The sequence below is a fragment of the Choloepus didactylus genome, chromosome 2 (assembly GCF_015220235.1).
Source record: "Choloepus didactylus isolate mChoDid1 chromosome 2, mChoDid1.pri, whole genome shotgun sequence".
NCBI lineage: Eukaryota > Metazoa > Chordata > Mammalia > Pilosa > Megalonychidae > Choloepus > Choloepus didactylus.
The window spans coordinates 231,535,457-231,557,583 of NC_051308.1; the positions used below are offsets into that span (position 1 = coordinate 231,535,457).

Sequence of the window (22,127 nt, forward strand, 5' to 3'; positions counted from 1 at the left end):
AAAACCTTAAGCATCATCTCCCCTCCCTCTACCCTCTTTCTAAGTCTCCTGGTAACCTATAATCTAGATTTTAACTCCCAGAGTTTGGTCATTATAATTAGCTCATATTAGTGAGATACCCTGTCCCTAATTTATCCCTTATGACCATGACTGTTTTCACCCAGAAAAGTTTAAAGCAAATACCGACATCAGCTATGAAAAGAAACTCTATATAATGTGTATATATGTGGAGTTTTTAGTTTTGGGCGGTATAACCAGTTGGAAAACATATGCCAGGGTTTGTAAATGAGGCAGCTACCGCTATGGCATTATTAGCTGTAAACCTGTTTAAGGTTGGAGGACAGCTTCCAAAATGATGACTTTAGCTCTTCTTTCTAGCAGGGTCTGTGGTCTGGTCTGGGTCCTTTTTAATCCTGATAATAAAGCCCCACCCATCCATCCATTCATTCAACATTTATCGAGCACCTCAGCACCAGGCCCAGTGCAGGGCAGGAATGTAACAGTGAATAGAGAGATGGGTCTGTCTTTGTGGAGCTGAACTTTGGTGGCAAGAGAGAAGGCATACCCATCAACAAAGAAACAAAGAGCATTCTAGATGGTGAGAGGTGCTTTGAAAGAAACACGGAGACGAGCTGGAGATGGGGAGGCCACGTCGAACGGGGAGGCCGGCCAGGTGACTCTGAGGACGTGACACCTGAATTGTGCCTGAAGGAGGTGGCCGAGGTGGCCACCAGCCACGGGGGAATCCAGGAATCACCCCCCAGGCAGCGGGGATGGCAAGTGTAGAGTCCGGAGGTGGGAAGAGGCTTGATGTGCTGCAGCATAGCAGGTGATGGGAGAGCACAGGTGGGGGCGGAGGGTCAGCATTGAAAAGTCAGAGGTCAGTTCTTGTCAGCTGTGGTTAAGGAGCCTCTTTGGAGAATGCTGGGAAGTCACTGGAGTGGTGGAAGTAAGGGGAGACTGTCAGAAAGAACCTGATGATCCAGCTTGAGAGCATGCTTTCTAATTTCAAGGTGGCAGAGTGATTAGGAATGGGTTTTGTGGCTGGTGATGAACTTGGGTTTAGATAGATTCAGGTGGACAGGCTCCTGGGACAGCCAGGGATTTGAAAGGGGAAAGCAGGTTAGAGAGTCAGAACGAGGGGCTAACAGTAAGTAGATGACCAGAGAGGCTCCAGGGAAAGCTGCAAGGCTCAGGACAAAGTCCGGAGGTTTCCAGCCCAGGAGCGAGAAGCGTCGTGGACCTTCGGAGGGTCTGCCTGTCAGCCCACCCTGTGCCTGCCCCAGCACGTGAGCCTCTGGCAGCCTTTGAGCAGGCTTTGAACACCTGGCCAGGTGCTTGGATGCTGGTGGACTCTAGCTGGGCCAATCAGAGTTACCTTCCCTGGGACTTCAGAACTGGCAACAAGAATCTATCTTCATGGGGACTGTGAGCCATGGAGAGGGCATTTTCCACCTCCATGGAGACCAGAGAAGTGAAGAAAGCAGGTGTGTTGAAAGATGCAGGAGCAAAGGTGAAGGAGAGAGGGCTGGCTGCCTTCCCACTCCTAGCAGTGTGAGGAGGCCCCTATCTTTGTAATACGGGCCTCATTCTGGGTTTATTACTTAATCACTCTGGGCTTCCATGTTTTCTTATGTAAAATGGAGAATAACAGGTACTTCATGGGGTCGTCAGGGTTAGAGGAATTAACACAAAACCCTTAGTGCCTGCATGCAGGAAACGGAGCAAATGCTAACTTGAATAGTAACTTATTCTCTACGCAGGGACATGCAGCTAGTTCATCCAGAAGAAGAACTAATTAAAAAGAAGCCAGGGGCAGAACTAGTCTGTGTCAAAGCACTGGAAGTTATTAACTGTTGCGTCAAGAGACTTTTACCCACCTACCCTGGTTCTCATGTGGCACAGCGTGAACCTCGTGTGATAGCACTAGCCAGGAAACCACTGCCCTGCCCAGCTCGTAACTGAGTCCTGTCCACTGGTGGATTTCTCCACAGGGCAGTCTAGGGACTGAGTGGACTAGAGCGGAAAGTCAGGCCCCATGGCCTATGAAACCTAGAAGCCTGGAGTTTCTCAAGCCAGAAACTGTTCTATACTTTAGATGGACCAGGAAACCACAGGTCTGTCATCTGGGGGACGAGTAAGGGGTTTGCCCTTCTGCAAACGGGGTTGCCACCTTGTGGGTGTGTCCAGACGGAAGACCCTGGCCCCCAGTTCGAGGACCTGAGGATGCCATGGGGCAGGAGTCATCCACCGAGGTATCCCAGAGCCCCTGATGCTGGATCGGCCCCAGAGGGCCTGACACCTGGAGCAGTCAGAGCACAGCCTCAGCGCCAGTTCACTTGGCTCCAGAAGCCTCTGCGGAGTGTGTGCCCAGGTGCCAGGGGCAAGCTGGCTCCCACGACATCACTCACCACGTCCCTGTAACTGCCTAGGACCTGCGCACACCTGCAGATCTCGGCCTCCCGCAGCCATGGCCAGTACCTAGGGTTTTTGAAGGCAGTTGTCCAAGTACCTTGGACACTTCAGTTTTCCTTTCCCCTGTTTCCTCGCTGACTGGCTGGAGGTTTTTGGCCATTTGGCCCTCCTTTGTCCATTTGCCGTTATCTGCAGTCCACTGAGAGTGCTGAATTTGAAGGCTTCGGGTCCCAGCCAACTCCTTGGCCTCCAGGCATCATGGATAGGCCAGTCTCTGGTGTGGACAGGATGCAGGTGACTGTGCCAAGGGTTAAAATGAAGGGGAAGGGGCAACTTTCTACCGAAACCTGGACCATTGCTGTCCAACAGAACGTCCTGCAGTGATGCTGAGGGAGGTGGTGTGTACCCGCTCTGTCCAGTGCACAGCCATGAGCCACATGTGGCCTTCAAGCTCATGAAATGTGGCTCCTGTGGCCAAGGAACAGAATTTTAATTTCAATAGCTGCATGTGGCTGGAGGCCACTGTACTGGAAAGTGCAGGTTTAAATCCATCGAAGACGAGTCGGGGGCCAAAGTGTTGATGGTTACGGCCAGCCCTTGTCGGGGAGGGGAAACTTCTCCCTGCTCTGTTGTTCGTGTTCTTAGTCAGCACCACCACATTCTGTTGTTAAGGATTGTTGAGGGTACATCTGGGTCTCATACACGGGCTCAAGAAGTAATTGCCCTATTCCCTGGGGACGTTGGGGGTGCAGAAATCCCGAGCATTTTCTGACCCCAGCTTGTTATTTGCGGCCTCATGTGGTAACGAGGTCCACACACTGAGATGCAGCCTCGTGCCAGGCCCAGTTTGGAAGGATTTTCATCCGTGACCCCATGTGATCCTCACCTCCATGCTATGTTGGGAGGTGTAATCCCCATTTTCTGGACGAGGTGATGTAGAGAAGAGGGGAAGTTATCTTGTGTAAGGCCCCACGGATAGTAAGTGGCAGAGCTGGGATTTGAACCTGTATCTGCCTGACTACAAAGTCCTAGCTTTCCTGAAAGACTGTGTGGCCCATGTCTTCTTTTGGACTGTGGACTCTTCTGGAGCCCTGCTTTATCCAACACCTCATCACCATACAGCAGGCAGTTAACTGCTAGGGAAAAACGAGTAGAAATTCCTGTTCTCAAGAGAGAGACCTCTGTGTGGGCTGAGTGACTTGAGAAGGATTCATGGATGGAAGAGTGTGTCGAGAAAATCTGTCCTAGAAGCAGGCTCTGAGCCCGTCCCTCACCCCTCCTACCCTAGCATCTCTCTCCTGGGCAGTGACCTCCCTCTTCTCTTTTCTTTCAGCCCTTTAACCACGGACACAAGGTGGCCAAGTTCTGTTATGCAGACAAGGTGAGTCCCTGGCCACTCGGGGGGTGGGATTGCTGCCCCTGCCTGCCAGCTGCTGACATGGGGGTGTCAGCTGCTGCGTCCCTCCCTGCTGGGGATCAGGGGTTGGGGCTCAGCGCTGAGGGAGTCCCTGGGAATGCAAGGGTTACCTTCAGCCAAATGGGAGCTGCGTCATCCAGGGCCAGGACCCACTGGACATGCCCATTGTTGTGAGGTAGACCCTGTCTGCGGAAGGCTGAGTCAGGGAAATTGGGGATGGATAGGTGGAAAGCCAGGCAGGAATTTGTCAATCAGCTCCCCGTGGCCAGTGAAGCGGGATGGGGCGATCTGTGGGGGTATCTGGGAGTGGGCCTCACCTGGCGAGGAGGGTTGGCATATGGGTGCCAGCAGCTGGTGTATGTCTCAGACTGTGGCTCTGCCTTGACAAGAACAAGGCGAGACCCCTTACCTCGGGGCGGGAGCCTCTGGACAGTGGGTTCAGGGTCACTGGGTTGGGGAATACGGTGAAGCCCTTTTGGACTGTGAAGGAACACCAGAGCAGGTTTTGCAGCTGAGGGACTCAGTGCCGAGTCTTGGCGTGGTATCCAACCCAGCAGGTCCTCAGACTTCTGCAGATGGGCAGCAGGACAGGCCCCAAGCCTGGGGCAGCCTAGCTGGTGATGGTACACAGTGTCTGCCACCGTGGGGAAGGGTGGAGGTGGGGGGCTTCCAGAACCAAGTGGAGAGAGGCCTTCTGCTCGTCTCTCCTCCCTTGCTGTTGCAGGCCGGAGGACCCCAACCTTTTGCTCGCTCTCTTAGGCCCTGCTCAACAAAGCCATCGAGGCTGCCCTGGCTGCCAGGAGAGAGTGGGACCTCAAGCCCGTGGCAGACCGCGCCCAGATCTTTCTGAAGGCAGCTGACTTGCTGAGTGGGCCCCGCAGGGCGGAAATCCTTGCCAAGACCATGGTGGGACAGGTGAGGAGCAGCCAGGGTGGATGGTCGTCACAGCCCACTCACATCTGCAAACGTCAGCTCAGCAGCCTCCGGGGGCCTCTTCCTGCTCTGCCTGCCTCGGTGTACAAGGCCTAGGAGAGGGGACATACGAACAGGAGTTATTAGGCAGTTGATTGTGCTGAGGCCTGTTTTGCCTTGGAAACGGCCCCTCCCCTCCGACTCCTCTGCCCCTGCCCTAGGCCAGGCCTTTGTCCGCTTTTCCTGGACTGGCAGTTGTGCTTCGCAATGTCCCTGCCTCCAGAGCTGGTGAAACCCCTGCAGCCCTCCAGGTGGCCTTTCTGACACTGCCAGCAGGTCACTCCTGGCTTATGAACCTCCAGGGTCTTCCCGTCACCTAGAGGCAAGCCCCAGGGCCTGAGCCCAGCACCCAGGGCCTTCGTTCCTGACTGCGGCTCGCCAGCCGCTCTGCCCTCCCCTGCCGGCCGCCCCCACCTGTGATGCTGTCAGTTTGGAATGACTTGGGCACCGCTGCCTCCTGGGTGTCTGCCTTTTCCCACAGTGTCCCTCGGCCTGAGCATGCAGTCTCCCTTCTCTGCCCAGTGAGCTCTCACCCAGCAAGGTCCAGTCCAGAGGCCATCTCCTCTGAGAGGCTTCTGGAGCCTTCTCAGGCCCCAAGGATCAGCGAGTCCTGCTTCTGGTCTCCCCCAGCATGTCGTCCATGCTTCCATTACAGCAGAGATTGCATCAGAACCTGACAAGTTCCTGTGTATCTGTCAGCCCACTAAGAGCCTCCTGGGGGACTGTAGTCATTTCTTAGTGTTCCCAACCCCTTTCTGGGCCTTGCACAGTGTCTTCTATGAGTTGTAGAAGGCTCTGGCTAAATGTTTTGTGGATGAATGCATGCTGAATGGGGAGTGCACTAGTTGCAGCTGGTGTGCTGGGGAGATGGTTTGGGGGGGCCAGGGGGAGTTCAGTTTCACTGTCCCGAGGATCTGAGCCCGAGAGTGGCAGCGTCTTGGGTTCCTAAGGACACAGGCTGCATTTTGGGCCCGCCCGATTGCGCCTTCCTGCTCAGCCATCCCCACGGTGAGGGCGCCCTCTGCTGCACGGATGTGGTATGGCGGCTCCTGCCTGCACCCTCTGCTAACCGTCCCCTTTGATTTTGCAGCCCTCTGGGGTGAGTGTGGAGCTCCCTGGTGCTCTCTGCACATTGACAGGAAGCGACACACATTCTTAAGATCAGATTACTTCCCCCTTTGTTTGGCAAAAGGTTCAGAAGCTTGTCCGAAGTGCCCACCCATTCTAACTGCCAGGAGTCCTCTCCACGGACCCATGTCCGTGTCAGGAAGAACGGCCCATCTGAGGGGATGTGTGCAGCCAGCGGACCTCCTGGTTCTCGGCCCAAACGGTCGCCAGCGAGGCCACATCCACGTCCATGTCCACATCCCGGGGGGAGGAGCAGTCTGCATCCCTGAGCTCCCCGTCTTCACCCCGATTTTCCAGCCTCCTAGGAAGCCTGGCTCCAGGCTGGGACGTCCTGGTCTGGAGCCTGGTCTGAGGCTCATGGCTGCAGCTCCTTTTCCTTGGGCCACCGTCAAGGTCACTGTCAAGACCCACCAGCCCACCACTGCTCCGCCCACTGCGGGAGGTGACAGCTCAGGCATTGGGAATCGGGATCCCTTCCTTCCCAGCTCCTCCACTAAACGTTTACCAGGCCCTGCTGGGGCCTGGCATGGTGCTTGCCATGGATCAAGGGTGGAAGGTCTGAAAAGGGCTACTGGGAGGCATTTCCACTCACAGACCTGCTTGCCCGCCCACCTCTGCAGGGTAAGACGGTGATCCAGGCAGAGATTGATGCCGCTGCCGAGCTCATCGACTTTTTCCGGTTCAATGCCAAGTTTGCTGTGGAGCTGGAGGGGGAGCAGCCCGTCAGCGTGCCACCCAGCACCAACAGCATGGTGTACCGGGGGCTGGAGGTACCCACGGGGGCAGGGGGCAGGGGGCAGGGGGCAGGTGGGGGCTGCTGGGGACCTTGGTCTCACCACCTCCTCCTTCCCCAGGGCTTTGTGGCGGCCATCTCCCCCTTTAACTTCACGGCGATCGGCGGCAACCTGGCGGGGGCCCCAGCCTTGATGGTGAGCTGGTGGGTGGCCAGTGGGGTGGGGCAGCCAGTCGCCCGTCCTAGTCTCCACTGACAGAAGGCCACAGTGCTCGGCCCTAGCCCTGGGTCAGAGAGCAGCATGGGAGGTGGAGGTGGCTCAGGGCAGAGGAGAGGCCTTGGGGTCAGAGGCCTGGTCTGAATCCCAGCTCTGACTGGGGCAAGTCCCTGAGCTTCTGTGGGATAGTCTTTTCTGCAAAGTGGAAATAGGAAAGGCTACATCCTTGGGTTGTAGAGGTCAAAGGACATCTGCAGGCCCAGTGCAGGCTTAGCATATGGTGACACCGTGAGTAGTGACAATCACAGCTCACTTTCGAGTGCCTCCCACATGCCATAGCAGTAAGCACTGTACGTAGCTGAGCTCTTTTGATCCTCAGCAGCTCCCACCAGGTGAGGAAACTGAGGCAAATGGCAGTGACTTGTTCAGGGCTGCAGGCTGGTAGATGATGGGATGGACAGCGATTTGGACTTGGTCCATCTTAGGTCAGGGGCTTTTAAGTCATGGGGCTCCCTGACTATCAGGCCATCACCAGGGTGAAGGTGGCCTTTACCCTTGGTGAGCTCCCAGTCCGATGGGGGAGACATAGCTCCTGGAGTAGTCAGGGGAGGGCCAGTGTGGTGGTCGGGAGGCCTGGGTGCCCGAGGTAGGGCTGGATGACCATGAGGAGCTCTGAAGCCCAGCTGTGGGTGCCGTGTATGTACAGGGATGTCCCGAGCACCCTGCCCAGACACGGGACCTGCCTCCCAGCACCCATGTGCCACGCTGCTGCACGTGCCCTCTCCCAGAGACATGTGCAGAGGGTGCCTGGTGGGCACTTGCCAGCCACACCCAGGAAGCACACAGCAACTCGGAAACACCCAGAACCTTTGTGCCCAAAGGGTGATGGCAGGACCAGTTGGCACAGGCTTCCGGGGAAATGGCGCCTTGGCAGGGTGTGGAGCAGACAGGCAAGGGTGTGGTCTCACTGGCAGAGGCCTTGGGAGCAGAGTGGGCACCTAGAGGGGTGGGGTGGGGAGGGGCCATCCCAGCCCCCACAGGCGCTTCTGGCTGGGCCTAGGGAATCAAGGGCAGGAGGCAGCTCGAGGTGAGGGGTGGCCATGTTGTGGGTGGGAGGGAGCATCAGGGCTGGTGGCCGTTGGCACCATGGGTCATCTCCCTCACCCTGGAACAGGGCAACGTGGTCCTGTGGAAGCCCAGCGACACGGCCATGCTGGCCAGCTATGCCGTCTACCGCACCCTCCGGGAGGCAGGCCTGCCCCCCAACATCATCCAGTTTGTGCCAGCCGATGGGCCCGTGTTTGGGGACACCGTCACCAGCTCAGAGCACCTCTGTGGCATCAACTTCACCGGCAGCGTGCCGTGAGTGCCTGGGCATCGGGGTGGGGTGCGTAGGGAAGTTCACCAGGCAACCACCTTGTCACGCGTCCAGGGTCCCGGGGCTGTAATCCACAGGTCAGCCTCCTCCCATACCCACCTACTCGCTGTGTGGCTGTGGGTGAGCCATGTCACCTCTCTGAGCCTCAGTTTCTTCACCTGTATCACGGGGGCAGTGAGCCTAACTTGCAGAGCAGTTGTGGGGATCCAATGAGTTAGTGACCAGGAAAGAGCTTTGCAGGCTGGAAATGCAGCCTGCACACACATGCTCGGCGTTAAAGATTTCCAGGCCATCTCTGCCCCCGGAAAGTGCCCGAGAGAGCTTGGACTGAATTGGAGAAGAGTCAGGAAGGCTTCTTGGAGGAGGTGGCATCTAAGCTGAGCCTTGAAGGTAGGGTTTGGCCAGGCTAAGGGGAGGGGATGGGGAAAGAATGTTCTAAGAAGGAGCTCAACCCTTGGAAACCTCTGGTAACTGCAGAGCTCTGGGCCTGTGGGGTGAGAGGGTGGAAGCAGGATGTGGTTTGAGACCCCGGGGATGAGGCCGGAACTGCCGGTCACCCTGTCACTCATTTGCTCATTTATTGAGCCCCCGTGTGCTGGACTCTGCTGGTGCTGAGGCTGCAGCACTGAACATCAGAGACAAGGCCCCTGCTCTCGGGATTTAGTCCAGTGGCTGTAAAGGCCCTTGGAAGCCTGCCAGGGGGTCTGGGCTTTATCCTGAAGTAGGTGGGAGCCACTGAAGGTTCTAAGCAGGAGCAAATTCTGATCCGCTTTCCATTGCAAGTGGAGATAATGTGTGGCAGCCCTCAAGTGGGACCTCGCAGGTGGTGACGTTCCTACTTTGTAAAATTGGGACAACTTCATAGAAAAATCCACATTTGGGCTTCACTTGAGAAACTGGAAGCTCTGACCACCTGGGGCCTGCCTTTCCGTGTGGCTGTAGATGCCTACAGTGGCTGTAGATGGGGGTGCTCCTGGTTCCCTCCTGTCCCCGCTGGTCCCTGGGTTCCGTGTGCCTGCTCTGCCCCCTCTGCTTTGCCTGCCTGGCTGCATCGGAGCCTCTATGCTAGATGGTTCCTCTGGCCTGTGCGAGAATTCTGGAAGTGGAGCCCAGTTAGGGGACTGGCAACATCCAGGGAGGACAGCGATGACCGGGTCCGGGGTACAGTCGGTGGGAATAGGGAGGGACGGGGAGACCCAAATGAGAGGAGAAAGGAGACCTTGTGGCACCTGCCTTCTGGGGGCAGAGTAGGATGCCCAGCCTGGAGGGGAGAAGATGAATTATATTGGTCACCTCGGGTTTGAGGTGCCTGCGGGGCATCCAGGTGGAGAGGTCTGGGGCAGCTGGACAGCGAGTCTGAGCTCGGGGTCCTTCTAGCTCCCCTGGGGGCCCCTGAGGTGGCCTCTCACCTCCTCGCCCAGCCCCAGGCCCCGTACCCCTTTCCCTGCTGAGCTTTGCTGGGTGGCAATGGCAGTGTTAGAATCGCTGAGAGGGGCTGTTTCTCAGAAGGTCGGCTCTGCCAGCTGCGGGCCCCAGGGGTCCCTGGTGGAGCGGCCCGGCCCCCATTTGCTATGCTGTGCTGCGCAGCGGGCTCAAAGGTGGGACAGTCATAAATTAGTGTTAGCTCCTGTGTCGCCAGCTCCCGGGTGATTAGCATTTTTATTGTTTTGTGGTACTGAGGTTGGTCACACTTGGGAGCCTGGGGAGGAGGCGCCGACCTCCGGGGTAGCCCCAAGCTCCCTCTCCCAGGCCCCGCCTTGGTGTGGTGTCTTGAGCCTGGGTGCTGGGCTGGGGGTGCCCCTTGCAGACCGCGGCAGTGACTGGCCCCTGGCAGGCACCCGCTGGCTGTGTCCTGAGCACTCTTCTTACCTGAGAGCTGATCACAAAGCAGCCCTGCTAGGTGGGGACTGTTTGCTCCAGTTCCCAGGTGAGGCTCACACTTTGGGGCTCAGAGAGGTTAAGTCACGAACACAGGATCACACAGCCGTGGATGTCGGAGCCAGGACTGGAAACCAGCACCCCCTGGCTTCAAAGCCTGAAACATCTACCCTCACCGTCTTGATGCCAAATTTCCCCTCACTCCCCCTCCATAGGCCTGAACACAGCCCTCTTCCAGCTGCCACATCCACTGGATCCCCCCACCCTCCCACCAGCACTGCTGGGACCCCTGCCCACCTTCTGCTGGACTGCTGCCCTGGCACCCCTCCTGAGCTTTTTGGCCCTGTCTCCCTGGAGGCTCCCTGATCCCGTCCCTGTGCTCCTCTGGTTCCAGCACCTTCAGACACCTGTGGAAGCAGGTGGCCCAGAACCTGGACCGGTTCCGCACCTTCCCACGCCTGGCTGGAGGTAAGGGCCCCTGTCCAAGCCCCTCCCAGCCATCGGGGAGTGGGGAGGGGGATGATGCTGCCTTAGTGCGGCTGGCTTTGGGGGAACTGAGGATTGGGGGGATCTTAGGGACTGAGCCTCTGCTATGGGGGGTTCTGCAAAGCACTTTTGCCCCAGGATGTGCATCTGTTCATTCATTCATTCACTCACTCATTCATTCAACAAATAAATGGCTGAGTGTCCTCCCTGGGCTTGTTCTGGACGTTGGGGACGCAGGGATGACACGACACCTGCCCTCCAAGCCTCTCTTCCAGCAGCGGGAGGCAAACGATGCCCAGATAAGATGACAGCAGGTGGAACAAGCCTGGGAAGAAATGAGGGAGGGAAAAGGGGTGAGAGATAAAGGCTAGAAAGGGTCGGTGTGGTGACTTGGGGTAGTCAGTGGGGGCCTCTTCAAGGGGTGACATTGGAGCTGAGACCCGAGCAGCGAGAAGAACACCCCCCTCCGCCGCCCAAAGAGAAAGCTGGTGATGCACCGACTCGGGCACCGGTGCTGTCCAGTGGCTCTGCTGCCGTGACGGAAATGTTCCGTCTGCCCAGAACGGAGGCCGCCAGCCGCTTGTGGCTCCTGGACACGCAGAGTGTGGCTCATGACTGAGGAAGTGAACCTTTCGTTCTGTTTAACCTTAATTAAAATTTAAACAGTGACACGTGGCTGGCGCTGCTGTAGTGGACGGTGCAGGCTGGGCAGAGAGAGGACTGCCCAGGCAGAGGCGTGAGGTGGGAGCAAGCTTGAATTTGCAGAAAAGAAAAAGGCCAGTGTAGTTGGAGGAGTGAGGGCGGGGAGGGTGGTAGGAGATGGGGCTGAGAGGTTGGCAGCAGCCAGGTCTTGTTGAAATATTAATAATTTTCCCACAAAGAAATGGTGTCACGGTCAAAGAAATGTTGGCACATGCTGTATGAAAACAAAAGGGATTCCTTTCCTGTGGGACTTCTCAGAGCCCTTAATGCTCTAACATGCTCTGACGTCTTCAAGAGCAAGGTCTGTTGTGTGATGTTCCCAGACTCACTGGGCCACAGAATCCCATTCTGCAGTGGCCCCACGGGCCCGGTGTTTTGTGGAACGCACTTTGGGAAAGTACTGAGGCCTAGAGAGCAGAAGGGCTTGTCCAGGGCCACACAGCACATTAGCAGCAGAGTGGGGGCTGGCAGCTCAGTGCTCTTGACCCTGGGGATGAGGTGGGGCCCACGGGGACAGGACCCCTTTCCTGAGTTGGGGGAACCTTTGATGGGGTGTCAGGGAAAGTGGGCCCTCTTCAGGGCAAGCTGGAGCCTCTCCACCTCCAGCCCCCGCAGTGCATCCCATTCCCACTTTCCAAGATGGACAACAGTCAGCCGTTGGCTGGGGATGTCCGTGGTTTTCTGCTCTCAGAGTCTCCCTAAGGGAGAGACCACTGCTTACTCCCAGCCAGGCCATCTTGGGAATGTGATTGAATCTCTGGGTCTCTATTTTCTCATCTTTAAAATGGGAGTAACAGTGGGAGGTTGTGCGGCTTCAGTGTGATGAAGCACATAAAGTGCCTTGGATGGTGTCTGACATTTAGTGCTTTGTAACCACGAGCTGCTGTGAGTTACTGTTGAAACGAGTGGGGAAAATGAGGCCCAGAGGGGGCTGTGCCCTGCCTGAGACTCCTTCATGCCAAGCAAGCTGGGGAGTGGTTTCCCACATGGAGAGGAAAGAGGGGCCCAGCCTGGCATTTGGCATGGAGTGGACCCCCTCTCCCGCCAGGCATCAGGGGAGGCCTCTGGAAAAGCTGTGCCCTTTGCTGGGAGCGGAGAGAGGATGGGATTAGCTCCCGGGAGCCTGGGGTTCTGGTCAGGCAGGCCCCCCACCCTGGGTCTCATTTTTCTTCCCTGTGTCCTGGGCCTGATGACCCCTGTGCCCTGTACCCTTCCCTGGGCCTCAGTTTCCTCATTCCTAGAATGGGGCAGAGGCCTGGCGCATCAGCTCTGGGATTCTGTCCAGCAGTAAATCTGTGCCTTCTCTGGCTTGCATCTGCTCCATGCTGGGGGCAGATCAGGGGCCCCTGTGGACTCTGTGGGCCATGCTTTGAGCCCCGCGCTGGCTGGTGGGGACGGCTCCCCGCTCACTCCCCACCCCTGCCCCCCTAGAGTGTGGTGGGAAGAACTTCCACTTGGTTCACCGCTCGGCCGACGTGGACAGTGTGGTGAGCGGGACCCTGCGCTCGGCCTTCGAGTACGGCGGCCAGAAGTGCTCGGCCTGCTCCCGCCTCTACGTGCCCGAGTCACTGTGGCCGCAGGTCAGAGGGCGGCTGCTGGAGGAGCACGGCAGGATCAAAGTGGGCAACGTGAGTGGAGCCTCCACCCCACGCTGCGGCCCCAGCGGGGGGCTGATGGGATTGCACAGGGAGGCTCTGCGCCCGGGGAGGCTCCCACGCGGGTGGGGCTGGGGCACGGGGAGAGGAGCGCCCTGTGTCTCGGGCCTGCAGTGACTTGGTCTTGTCTCTCCCCGTCTCCCTGCCGCCAGCCTGCAGAGGATTTTGGGACCTTCTTCTCTGCAGTGATTGATGCCAAGGTATAGGGCACGAAGCGGGGCATTCCGGGGGCTGAGCCCCAGAGGGGGTGGGGGAGGAGAGGGAGAAAGAGATATGGGGATCTGGCCTGGGGGTGACCCAGCCCTCTACTTTGACAAGGCAGCTCTGTAGAGACACACACACACGCCCTCGGAGGGGGCAGAATTGTCCATAAACAGAGAAGAGCTCATCTCCTGCACAACCTAGAAGGCTCCACAAGCCCCTCTTATGTGCATATGTGAGGACATACCTGCTCTCGTGCAAACATGCAAATAGGCACACTCACCTGTGTGCATACGCTTAAACACATACACATACATGTCCATGTCCATGTAAATACCTGTGCAGAGGCACACCCATACTTACATGCTTAAACATAAAGACCTATGGCTGTGCACAGACCTCTGTATGCATTTGCATGTGTGCTGTTACTGTGGAGTATACCTGTAGTTCTGTCGTGTATTCGTAAATGCACACATATGTACACACGTGAGCATGCACACCTGCCCTGGTCTCCTCCAGACCCTGGCTTTTGCCCTCTTCCCACCCCCAGCCCCCATTTCAGAAGTTGGGCCCTTTGGGGACCCTTTGGTCTCCCAGCCGGTCCTTGATGCCTCCCTCCTCCCCATCCACCCCAGTCCTTTGGCCGCATCAAGAAGTGGCTGGCGCACGCCCGCTCCTCACCCAGCCTCACCATCCTGGCCGGGGGCCAGTGTGACGACTCCGTGGGCTACTTCGTGGAACCCTGCATCATCCAGAGCCAGGACCCCCAGGAGCCCATCATGAAGGAGGTGACGGGGGCAGGCAGCCTGGGGTCTCGATGTGACCATCTCTCCCGAGCATAGCGCAGGGGCAGGGCGCTTCCACACTGTTGTCTCCTCGTGGCCGTGTCCCCATTTAACAGATGAGGAAGGTGAGGTCCTGAGAAGGGAACGTCAGGTGAGAGGAGAGCCAGGTCCCGAGTGCAGGCCTCCTGACTCCCAGTCCAGCACGCTGCCCTTGACCCTGCTGGCCCTCGCCCACATCCTAGCACTTTCTCTGCTGCAACAGCTGTGGAGGCCACCACCGGGACGGTGCCAGCTGACATTTATGGACCCTTGCTGTGGGCTGGCCACAGCCGGGCACTTGACTGGAGAGAAATGGGTCCCACCATTCCCGTTTTATAGATCAGGAAGGGAGGCTGTGAGGGTGGTCTCCCCCCACCCCTTGGTGGCAGTGGGGACCAGGTGGGAGCGAGAGGAGGGGCAGGTACTGCCAGGTGATCCCCCCAGCTACCACTGGGAGCCTCCCGTCCCCGAGGGCTTGGGCCTTCTGCTCGCCAGGTGGGTTTGGCTGGCAGGGAGGGCCAGGAAGTTTCCTCGGACCTTTTGCCAGGTTGGTGTGAGGTGGGGTGGGCAGGACAGGGAGCACCCAGCTGGAGGCCCTTCTTACAGGGGCCGGGGAAGTGGGATGAGGGCGAGGCCAGAGCAGGGAGAGTGCAGGGGCTCGGGGCACAGCTCCAGGTACAGGACCAGACGCTGGGCTTCTCTCCCAGGAGATCTTCGGGCCTGTGCTGACTGCGTACGTCTACCCCGACGACAAGTTCCAGGAGACGCTGCAGCTGGTCGACAGCACTACCAGCTACGGCCTCACGGGGGCAGTGTTTGCCCAGGATAAGTGAGTGGCCCCGGCCGCCGCAGCCCCCTCTGCACAGACTTTCTCCTCCCCGCTGGTGCTGGGCCCCCTCCCCACCTCTGAGACTCCTTCTAGGGCTCTCCCCGGCCCTGCCCTCCTGACCACGGTCCCTAGGAATCCTGCTGCCCCTTGCTTTTTCTCCACCCCCTTCACCTCAGCCCTGACGCACAGGCAGGCAGGGGGGTGCACGGGGGCAGCCGGGCTGTTGGTGAACACCAAATTTGAACCTCTGGGGTTGGGGCTGGGGAATTGGTGCTTTTGACAAGTTCCCCACTGAGCAAGGTGGCTGCCCCCTGCAGCAGAGAGGGAAGCAGAGGCACCAAGGGGTCCAGGTCACTGCTGCTCTTGCCAAGACAGGATTCGAACCCAGGTCCTATGATGGTAACCCTGGGCCTTTGCTTCCCCTTCTTCCATGGCATTGGCTGCCACCTTGTGTCTGCCTCTGGGAAAGCATGGAGGTGGGACTGGACCCTGGGGGGCAGGGTGGGGTGTCTGGGAGTTCTGTGTCTCTCAAGGGGCAGAGAAATTGGACCAGGTGGCCCCAGTCCTCTGTCCTCCCACAAACTGTGTGCCTCAGTGAGTCCCTGAGCCACCCCTCTTCCAGAGGAGGAAGCCGAGACTCCAGGATCCAGAGCTGGCAGCTGGCTAGTATCACTTCCCTCAGGCTCGGCCTAGTGCTTCGCCTGGGAATGCGGAGGGGCTGGGACTGGGTGTCCAGGTTGGATTCAGCCCGGAGTGGGGGCAGCTGGCTCCCTGCTCACCACTGCCCTGCCCTCATAGGGACGTGGTCCGCGAGGCCACAAAGATGCTGCGGAATGCTGCCGGCAACTTCTACATCAACGACAAGTCCACTGGCTCGGTGGTGGGCCAGCAGCCCTTCGGGGGGGCCCGAGCCTCTGGTGAGTGGGTCCGTTTCCCGGGGGGGAGCCAAGTTCCTTCATCTCGAGGGATGTTGTCAGTAAAGACAGCTCCCAGGCGCTGGGTGAGGCCCTTGGCGTGTGCTGACCCAGCCTCTCAACCATCTGTGAGCCAAGGGACTATTAACTAGGCTTTGCATTTTACAGAGAAGGAAACCAAGTCACAAGGAGGTGAAGTGACTTGCTCAAGTCCACATGGTTGGAAGTGGTACAGCAGGGACTTTAGTTCCAGCCCCCACATGTTTTGCTTATGATCACTTAAGTCCAACTTATGTCCATGGGGAAACTGAGGCTCAGAAAAGTCACAACTGCCTAGTGGCAGAGCCAGGGCTGGATCCCAGATCTCCTGACTTCCGGTCCAGCGCACCTTCCGCAGTGCTGCCCTGCCCCCCCCGACACCCCTTGCTGATGGGGTACATGGACCCCAGGAGAGTCAGCGTCCTGCCTGCGTGTCAGTTCTGGCTTCAGCCAAGCTCGGCTGCTGGCACCTGGCACATAGATGCCCTCCATAAACGTTGGTGACTGTGATGAGGTTTAGGTTTAGCTGTCCCAGTCCCCCTCACCCTACACGCTCAAGGCAGACCCCTCCCCGCCCTCTGCCAAGGTCTCCTGTATGTCCCACTGCCCTTTTTCCCTAGTACCCCAAGCCAGTCACCTCTTTGGGGCAAGCTTGCTGCTTGAGGCCCCTGCCAGTGCCTCATTTATTCCAGCAACCTCCTCCCCACCCCTTTCCCTTCTGCCCAGAACTGTTGTGTCTTTTTGAAGGAAGACAGAACTGTCTTTTTTAACAGGAACCAATGATAAGCCAGGGGGCCCCCACTACATCCTGCGCTGGACGTCACCCCAGGTCATCAAGGAGACCCACACGCCTCTGGGTGACTGGCGCTATGCCTGTATGCAGTGAGCCACACTCAGCGCCCTTGCTGTCCACCTGTCTGTCCATCCAGACAACCGACCTGACTGCACTAGCCCCACCCAGCCCCCAGCTGCTCCACTTGGCTCCTCCTGGGATGGCAGCCTTTCAGAGCCAGGCCTGAGCCCTGCTGGCCCGCTCCCCACTGCGCGGGGTCAGGTGCTTGAGATCCTGCTGGGGAGTTACAGGACTGCTACCCCTTTCCCTGCCCCTTAGAATTCTATCTGGCAGTTATGACCCTCATACCTGGCTGCTTTTCCATCTGCCTTTCCCTCTCCTACACTGTGGCCTAGCAGCTCGGGAATCTGGGGAATGGAGCACCTCCTGGGATCCCTTGGGGAAAAGGTTGTGGCTCTGGGGCCCTTGGCAAACCCCTCCACTAACAGAGCCTCTCCTGGCTCCTCTCTGAGGCCACTGAGTCTGCAGGGTCCAGCGTGACTGACTGGCCTGCAGGGCTGGTGAGACGTTGCTGCAGGGCATGGGGGCACCAGCCGGGCTCACCGTCCTTGGTCAGAGCTGCTCGCCTTCCTCACTGTCTCTGCCCAGACTGGCCTGCGACAGCAGGTGCCTGTGTCCAGCCTTCTGCCTTAGTCACCGGGTGCCTTTCTCTGGGTCCTCGTCCCCTAAGGCCCACGGGGTTCTGGCTGGCTCCACGTGGTGGGGCTGAGGGTCACCAAGGAGTGGCATGTGGAGGTCCTTCCCCTTGGGGCTGTGATTTTGGAAAACCCTGCGATGAGCTTTTGTTCTGTTTCGGCTCCCCCAGCTCTTGTAGTGTCGCCCGCCCTCAGCCTGTGTTGGCCTGGGGCTTGCCTGCAGGAGCTCAGGCCCCAGGTAGCACTCAGATGGCTGTGGCCTCACCCTCCCTTCTCCCAGCCTCCCCTCACCTCCTGGCCCCCAGGCCTATCCTTTGGGTCCCTATCCTTTGGATCCCGTCCAGCAGGGGTAAAGGATGTTTCTGGTTGAATTTTCCCTTCTTAACATGTAAATGACCGCATGGATGGGTCCCTCAGAGGCCCATGCTTTACCTGATGCAGCCATTTGGTGGCCACCAGCAAATTGTCCCCCTGAGTGGTTGGGGACCTATAGGGGTAACTTCTGAGGATGGTTTTTTGGGCTGCTGGCATGGACCCTGTGGGGCCGTTTCCCAGTACTACAGTCACACCCTGTGGCCCACGGTCAGTGGGGGCATGTTGCTGCCTGTGTGGGGCAAGGCTCTGCTGTGTTCCGGTTCTGTGCTGCCCCCCGAGGGGCCAGGGCAGGCGGCAGGGGCAGTAGGGGCTCCAGTTCAGCTGGTTCTACCCTGTGATGACGCACTGAAATTTGCCCTGATGCTGCCCAATAAAATGCCTATTACTTAAATCGGTGGTCTTTCTGGTGGGGGTGATGGGGACGGCCAACTTCTAAGTCTGATGGCATTGCCAGCTTGTCTCCAGGTAGCGGGAGTGCCTCACCCTCAGCATCACAGGAGGAAGGGCTGATGTTTGGGGAGTACCTGCTGGGGGCAGCAGGAACCGGTGCCAGATGGCCTGGGTTCAAGTGCCGACTCCCCATCTCCCAACTGTGTGATCAAAAAGTTACACAACCTCCCTGAACTTCTGTCTCTTCATGTATAAAATGGGGATAATAGTACCCCCTCCCTCTCAGGTTATTGTGAGGATTAAATGCGTTAATTCTTATGACATACTAATGATTCAAAATTGTTTCCCACTGTTTTTGTAACAACCATTATTATGTGCCACGGACCTTGCATATATTTTCTCACTCACAGCAGCCTTGTGAAGTAAGTGCTTCTGCTGTGTTCCCATTTTGCAGATGAGGGAACTAAGGTGCAGAGAGGTGAAGGGACTTGCCAGGGGGCTCAGGAATGGTATTGCTGGGACATAAACCCAGGAGTGATTCCAAAACGCATTCTCTCTTCCACCTAGATGTCTACACATAGTGCTGAACTGTCTGGAAAGACTAGCTTAGCCCAGAATCTGTGGCCCTGGTGCATGTGGGCTTGCCGACCCTGGGAGGGGGAAAAATTGTGTCTTGGCATGTCTCCCCCCACAGATAATATAAAAGTGACTATTTCCTAAACAACACCAACACCTCCCTGTCTGGGGGCCCTTGGATCAGGACTCAGAGCTTGGGGGAGGGACATGGGAGCCTTACCCCCTTGGCAGCCCCCCACCCCCACCCCAGCTCACGCAGGAGCTGCCACAGATTTGTGCAGGAGAGGCTGACTCCAGGCAAAGCTGGCCCATTCTAGGAGCCTGTGAATGGCCGTTCCCAGGCTGGAGCTTAGGGAAGGGAAATGGGCTGGGGCTGGGGGGTGACTTCCTTTTAGAGCATAGGCCCTGCTAATGATTTTTCAGTGAGTGCAGTGGCTTGCCCAAGGTCACACCAAGACAGTGGCAGAGTAGGCTAATTACTGGCTGTTTATCCACACAGTCTCATACAGTCTTGACGGAGACCTTACGTGATCTCATTTAGCCTTGACAATGACCTTATCAGGTAGCCATTATCTGCCTTTAATGGAAGGGCTAGTGGAGGTCAGAGGGGTGAAATGACTAATCCTAGGCCACTCAGCCGGTTCCTAGGAGGGCTGAGGTTTGAACCCAGTCTGTGGGTGCCCAGAGTCCACCTGCTCCATCAGGGTCCCCCGACTCCCAAGCCATGCCCTTGACCACTGTAGTCTTCCGCTTCCCCCAAACCCTGGTTCCCAACTCTCAAGGGTCCAATGCCTGCTCGGTGCCCGAGTGCTCTGCATGGTTGCCACGGTAAGTCCTGGGACCGCAGTGTCCCAAAGAGCCTCTACATTTCCCTGCTGGGGCTGGGGCTTGGCCTCAGGCTGGGATGGAGTGTGGACCATTTGAGGCCAGTCGTCCTTGCCGCTGTCATCAGTGGGCTGCCACTAGGGTGAGCCCTCTAAGGACATGCAAGGCCACCTGGGCTGCCTCCCTGGTCACCAGGCTGACCCAGAGCTCCTGGGAGATGACAGGAAGCAGCAGCATGTCACAGAGTCACATCATTTCCATCAGCCCTTCCCTCCATCCCTTCATCCTTCATCATAATTCCTGTATGTATGCGGTTTGAAACCACCTTTAATTAAACACAGGCTGTGTGCTAGGTGTTGTGTTAAGTGCTCTAGAGGTCAGATCCTTGGGTCTTCACAGCTTAAGGTTCGTAATGTTACTCCCATTTTACAGATGGGGAAACTGAGGCACGGGTGGGTTAAGTAACACACACCAGTGAGTTTTCAATCCCAGACCTCTGACTGTCAAGCTTTGCTCTTAACCACACTGCACTGGCCCCCAATAGCCCCCCAAACACAGCCCCTGGAGTCAGGCCTGGGCTCTAGCCTGGCCTTCACCCCTCTTATCTGTGCCCCCAGCTTCCCGGGCTTCAGCTTTGAAAGGTCTCAGGGGGCTGAGGAGCAAATGAAATATTAGAACGTGCTGGGTACCATACACTGCAGAGTGTGCAGTGCTCAGCAAATGAGAATTTGTTCATTTCAACTACCCCCAACACGTCTTCATTCTGGATGTGTACGCCCAGGAAGGAGGTGATGCCAGATCTAACTGAGCACCTGTTACAGGCCAGGTGCTTCCACTAATTTTCTTGGACCACACCAGACCTGTGAGGAGGAGGGTTTATTTTAACCCCATTTCACACATGAGGAAACCAAGGCTCGAGGAGGTAGAGGGCCAGTGGCAAGAGGGGAACTTGTTCCTAGTGGCCACGCCAGCACCCCCTGGCCCTGGTCCCCCATGGGTGGGTGGATGGGTGGGAGGATGCGCAACTGTCGGGGCCTGGAAGTTTGGGCTGATTTGTGGCTCAAGCACAAACAGCCAGCCTTGTCCTCCCCTCACCTAGGTTGCCAGGGCATCAGAATGCTGTTCCCAGGCTCTTCGCCGTGCCCTCCCTCCCAGCCCTGGATTCCCAAGTGGTTATCCTGAGCCCCTCAAGCCTTGGGCACACGGAGGCTGGAGCAAAGTGAGGGGCTGACATTTTGCTGGGCACCTGCTTCCTGACCTGCCTGGCGGCAGGTGTGGTTGGGAGGAGATCGGCTCCGGGAGGGGAACTGCTGCACAAGGTCACATGGCCAGTAAGGGGCAGAAACTGGGATCGGAACCCAGGTCAGCCAGAGCTGAGTCTCCGGAAGTGAAGAGTCGCCGGGTCATAGACCCGAGCCTTCTATTGGGGCTAAAATTGAGAGTCTCACACCAGTCTTTAAAACAAACGACAACACTGAGCAGGTCCTTGGCGTATGTGATCTAATCTCATCACCCAGGGGCCACCCATCTGCCCAGACCTTCCCTGGAGAGGTCCTGCCTGCCCATCCCCTGTTCCATCCTAAGCCAGATTGGAGCTGTCCTGGAGGAGGGAGAACTAGTAGGAGAGAGACAGATGGAGAATGAGGAAGAGAAGCGAATGGAGAGATGGGCAAGGGTAAATCGAAAGAGATAGTGGGAGGGGTGGGGGAAGAAGAGTGGGTGTAACCCCCAGTTCTTCTTGGGAGTTCCTTCCGTGCCCATGCCCCTTCCCTCGACCATGGCAGGGGGAAGGAAATGCAAGGCTGCCCCCTCCATCCTAAAGCAAATGTGGCCAGTTCCTTCCTGTGAGCACCCGGGGAAGAAGATGCCCAGGTGAGTGGGAGACTTCTCCAGCCTGCTAATTCCATGGCTCCCCCTTCCTCTCCCATGCCCACCTGCTTTACATTGGCCAGTCACAGGTCTCTGTTGCCTTGGCAACCAGAGGCCATACCGGTGTGAGCTCAGGACTCAGGCCCTGGGCCTCAGGTGAGGGCCTCTTTCAACCTGGGACGCCGTGTGCACAGCCCTGTTCTCGACACTGAAGGGTGTTCCTGGGCATTTGTCCCCAGGGTGGCCAGTGCCCTACCCAGCACCCACTCACCCCTCCCAGGAGATTCCAAGGCCAGGGGCTTCTTGGAGATCACCCAGCCCAGGCATTCAGCCCAGAATCCATGGACGAGCCCATGAGCTGTGACACTCCTGGATTTGGGTGTGCATTGCATTTGTGGGTGTGTGTTAGTGTCCAGGGCTTCCATCAGAATCTCAAAAGGATCGTCTCCCCACCCCAAATGTTGAAATGTTTGGCATTTCAACATTTGGGGTGTTGAAAATGTTTGAGGCACAGGAAATGTTTGAAACATCTGGGGGTTCAGACCTGTCCTCAACCAAGGGGCAGAGGCGAGGGCTTTTTTTTTCCAATAGGGTTCCCCTGGACATCCAGCCCCACTGAGCCCTGAGAAAGGACCATTCTAATCCCAGCTCCCACCCTCAAGCCCTCAAACCTCCCCACCTGTCCCAGGTGCTTCCCCTGCCCCATGGTCAGTGGCAGGCACCTCACTATGTAAATGTGCAAATCCCATGGTGTCAGAGGAGCCACCAACTCTCCAGTGAGGCAGGGCTGCCTCCTGGGAATTCCACTTCCCAGCC

The 22,127-nt window shown here is 57.6% G+C and overlaps 1 protein-coding gene across 1 annotated transcript in view; it reads left to right on the forward strand.

The window, feature by feature from the left end:
• The window catches only part of ALDH4A1 (aldehyde dehydrogenase 4 family member A1), a 31,761-nt gene extending 13,719 nt beyond the window's left edge, over window positions 1-18,042 (forward strand). Inside the window, exons 4-15 of the mRNA XM_037828359.1 lie at window positions 3,749-3,796; window positions 4,592-4,747; window positions 6,553-6,702; window positions 6,787-6,861; window positions 8,057-8,244; window positions 10,533-10,606; window positions 12,758-12,954; window positions 13,134-13,181; window positions 13,818-13,970; window positions 14,714-14,835; window positions 15,634-15,752; window positions 16,562-18,042. Coding sequence (XP_037684287.1) covers window positions 3,749-3,796; window positions 4,592-4,747; window positions 6,553-6,702; window positions 6,787-6,861; window positions 8,057-8,244; window positions 10,533-10,606; window positions 12,758-12,954; window positions 13,134-13,181; window positions 13,818-13,970; window positions 14,714-14,835; window positions 15,634-15,752; window positions 16,562-16,674 — 1,443 coding nt within the window. The 3' untranslated portion in view covers window positions 16,675-18,042. The remainder of the gene's footprint in view (window positions 1-3,748; window positions 3,797-4,591; window positions 4,748-6,552; window positions 6,703-6,786; window positions 6,862-8,056; window positions 8,245-10,532; window positions 10,607-12,757; window positions 12,955-13,133; window positions 13,182-13,817; window positions 13,971-14,713; window positions 14,836-15,633; window positions 15,753-16,561) is intronic.
• Window positions 18,043-22,127: the final 4,085 nt, after the last annotated feature.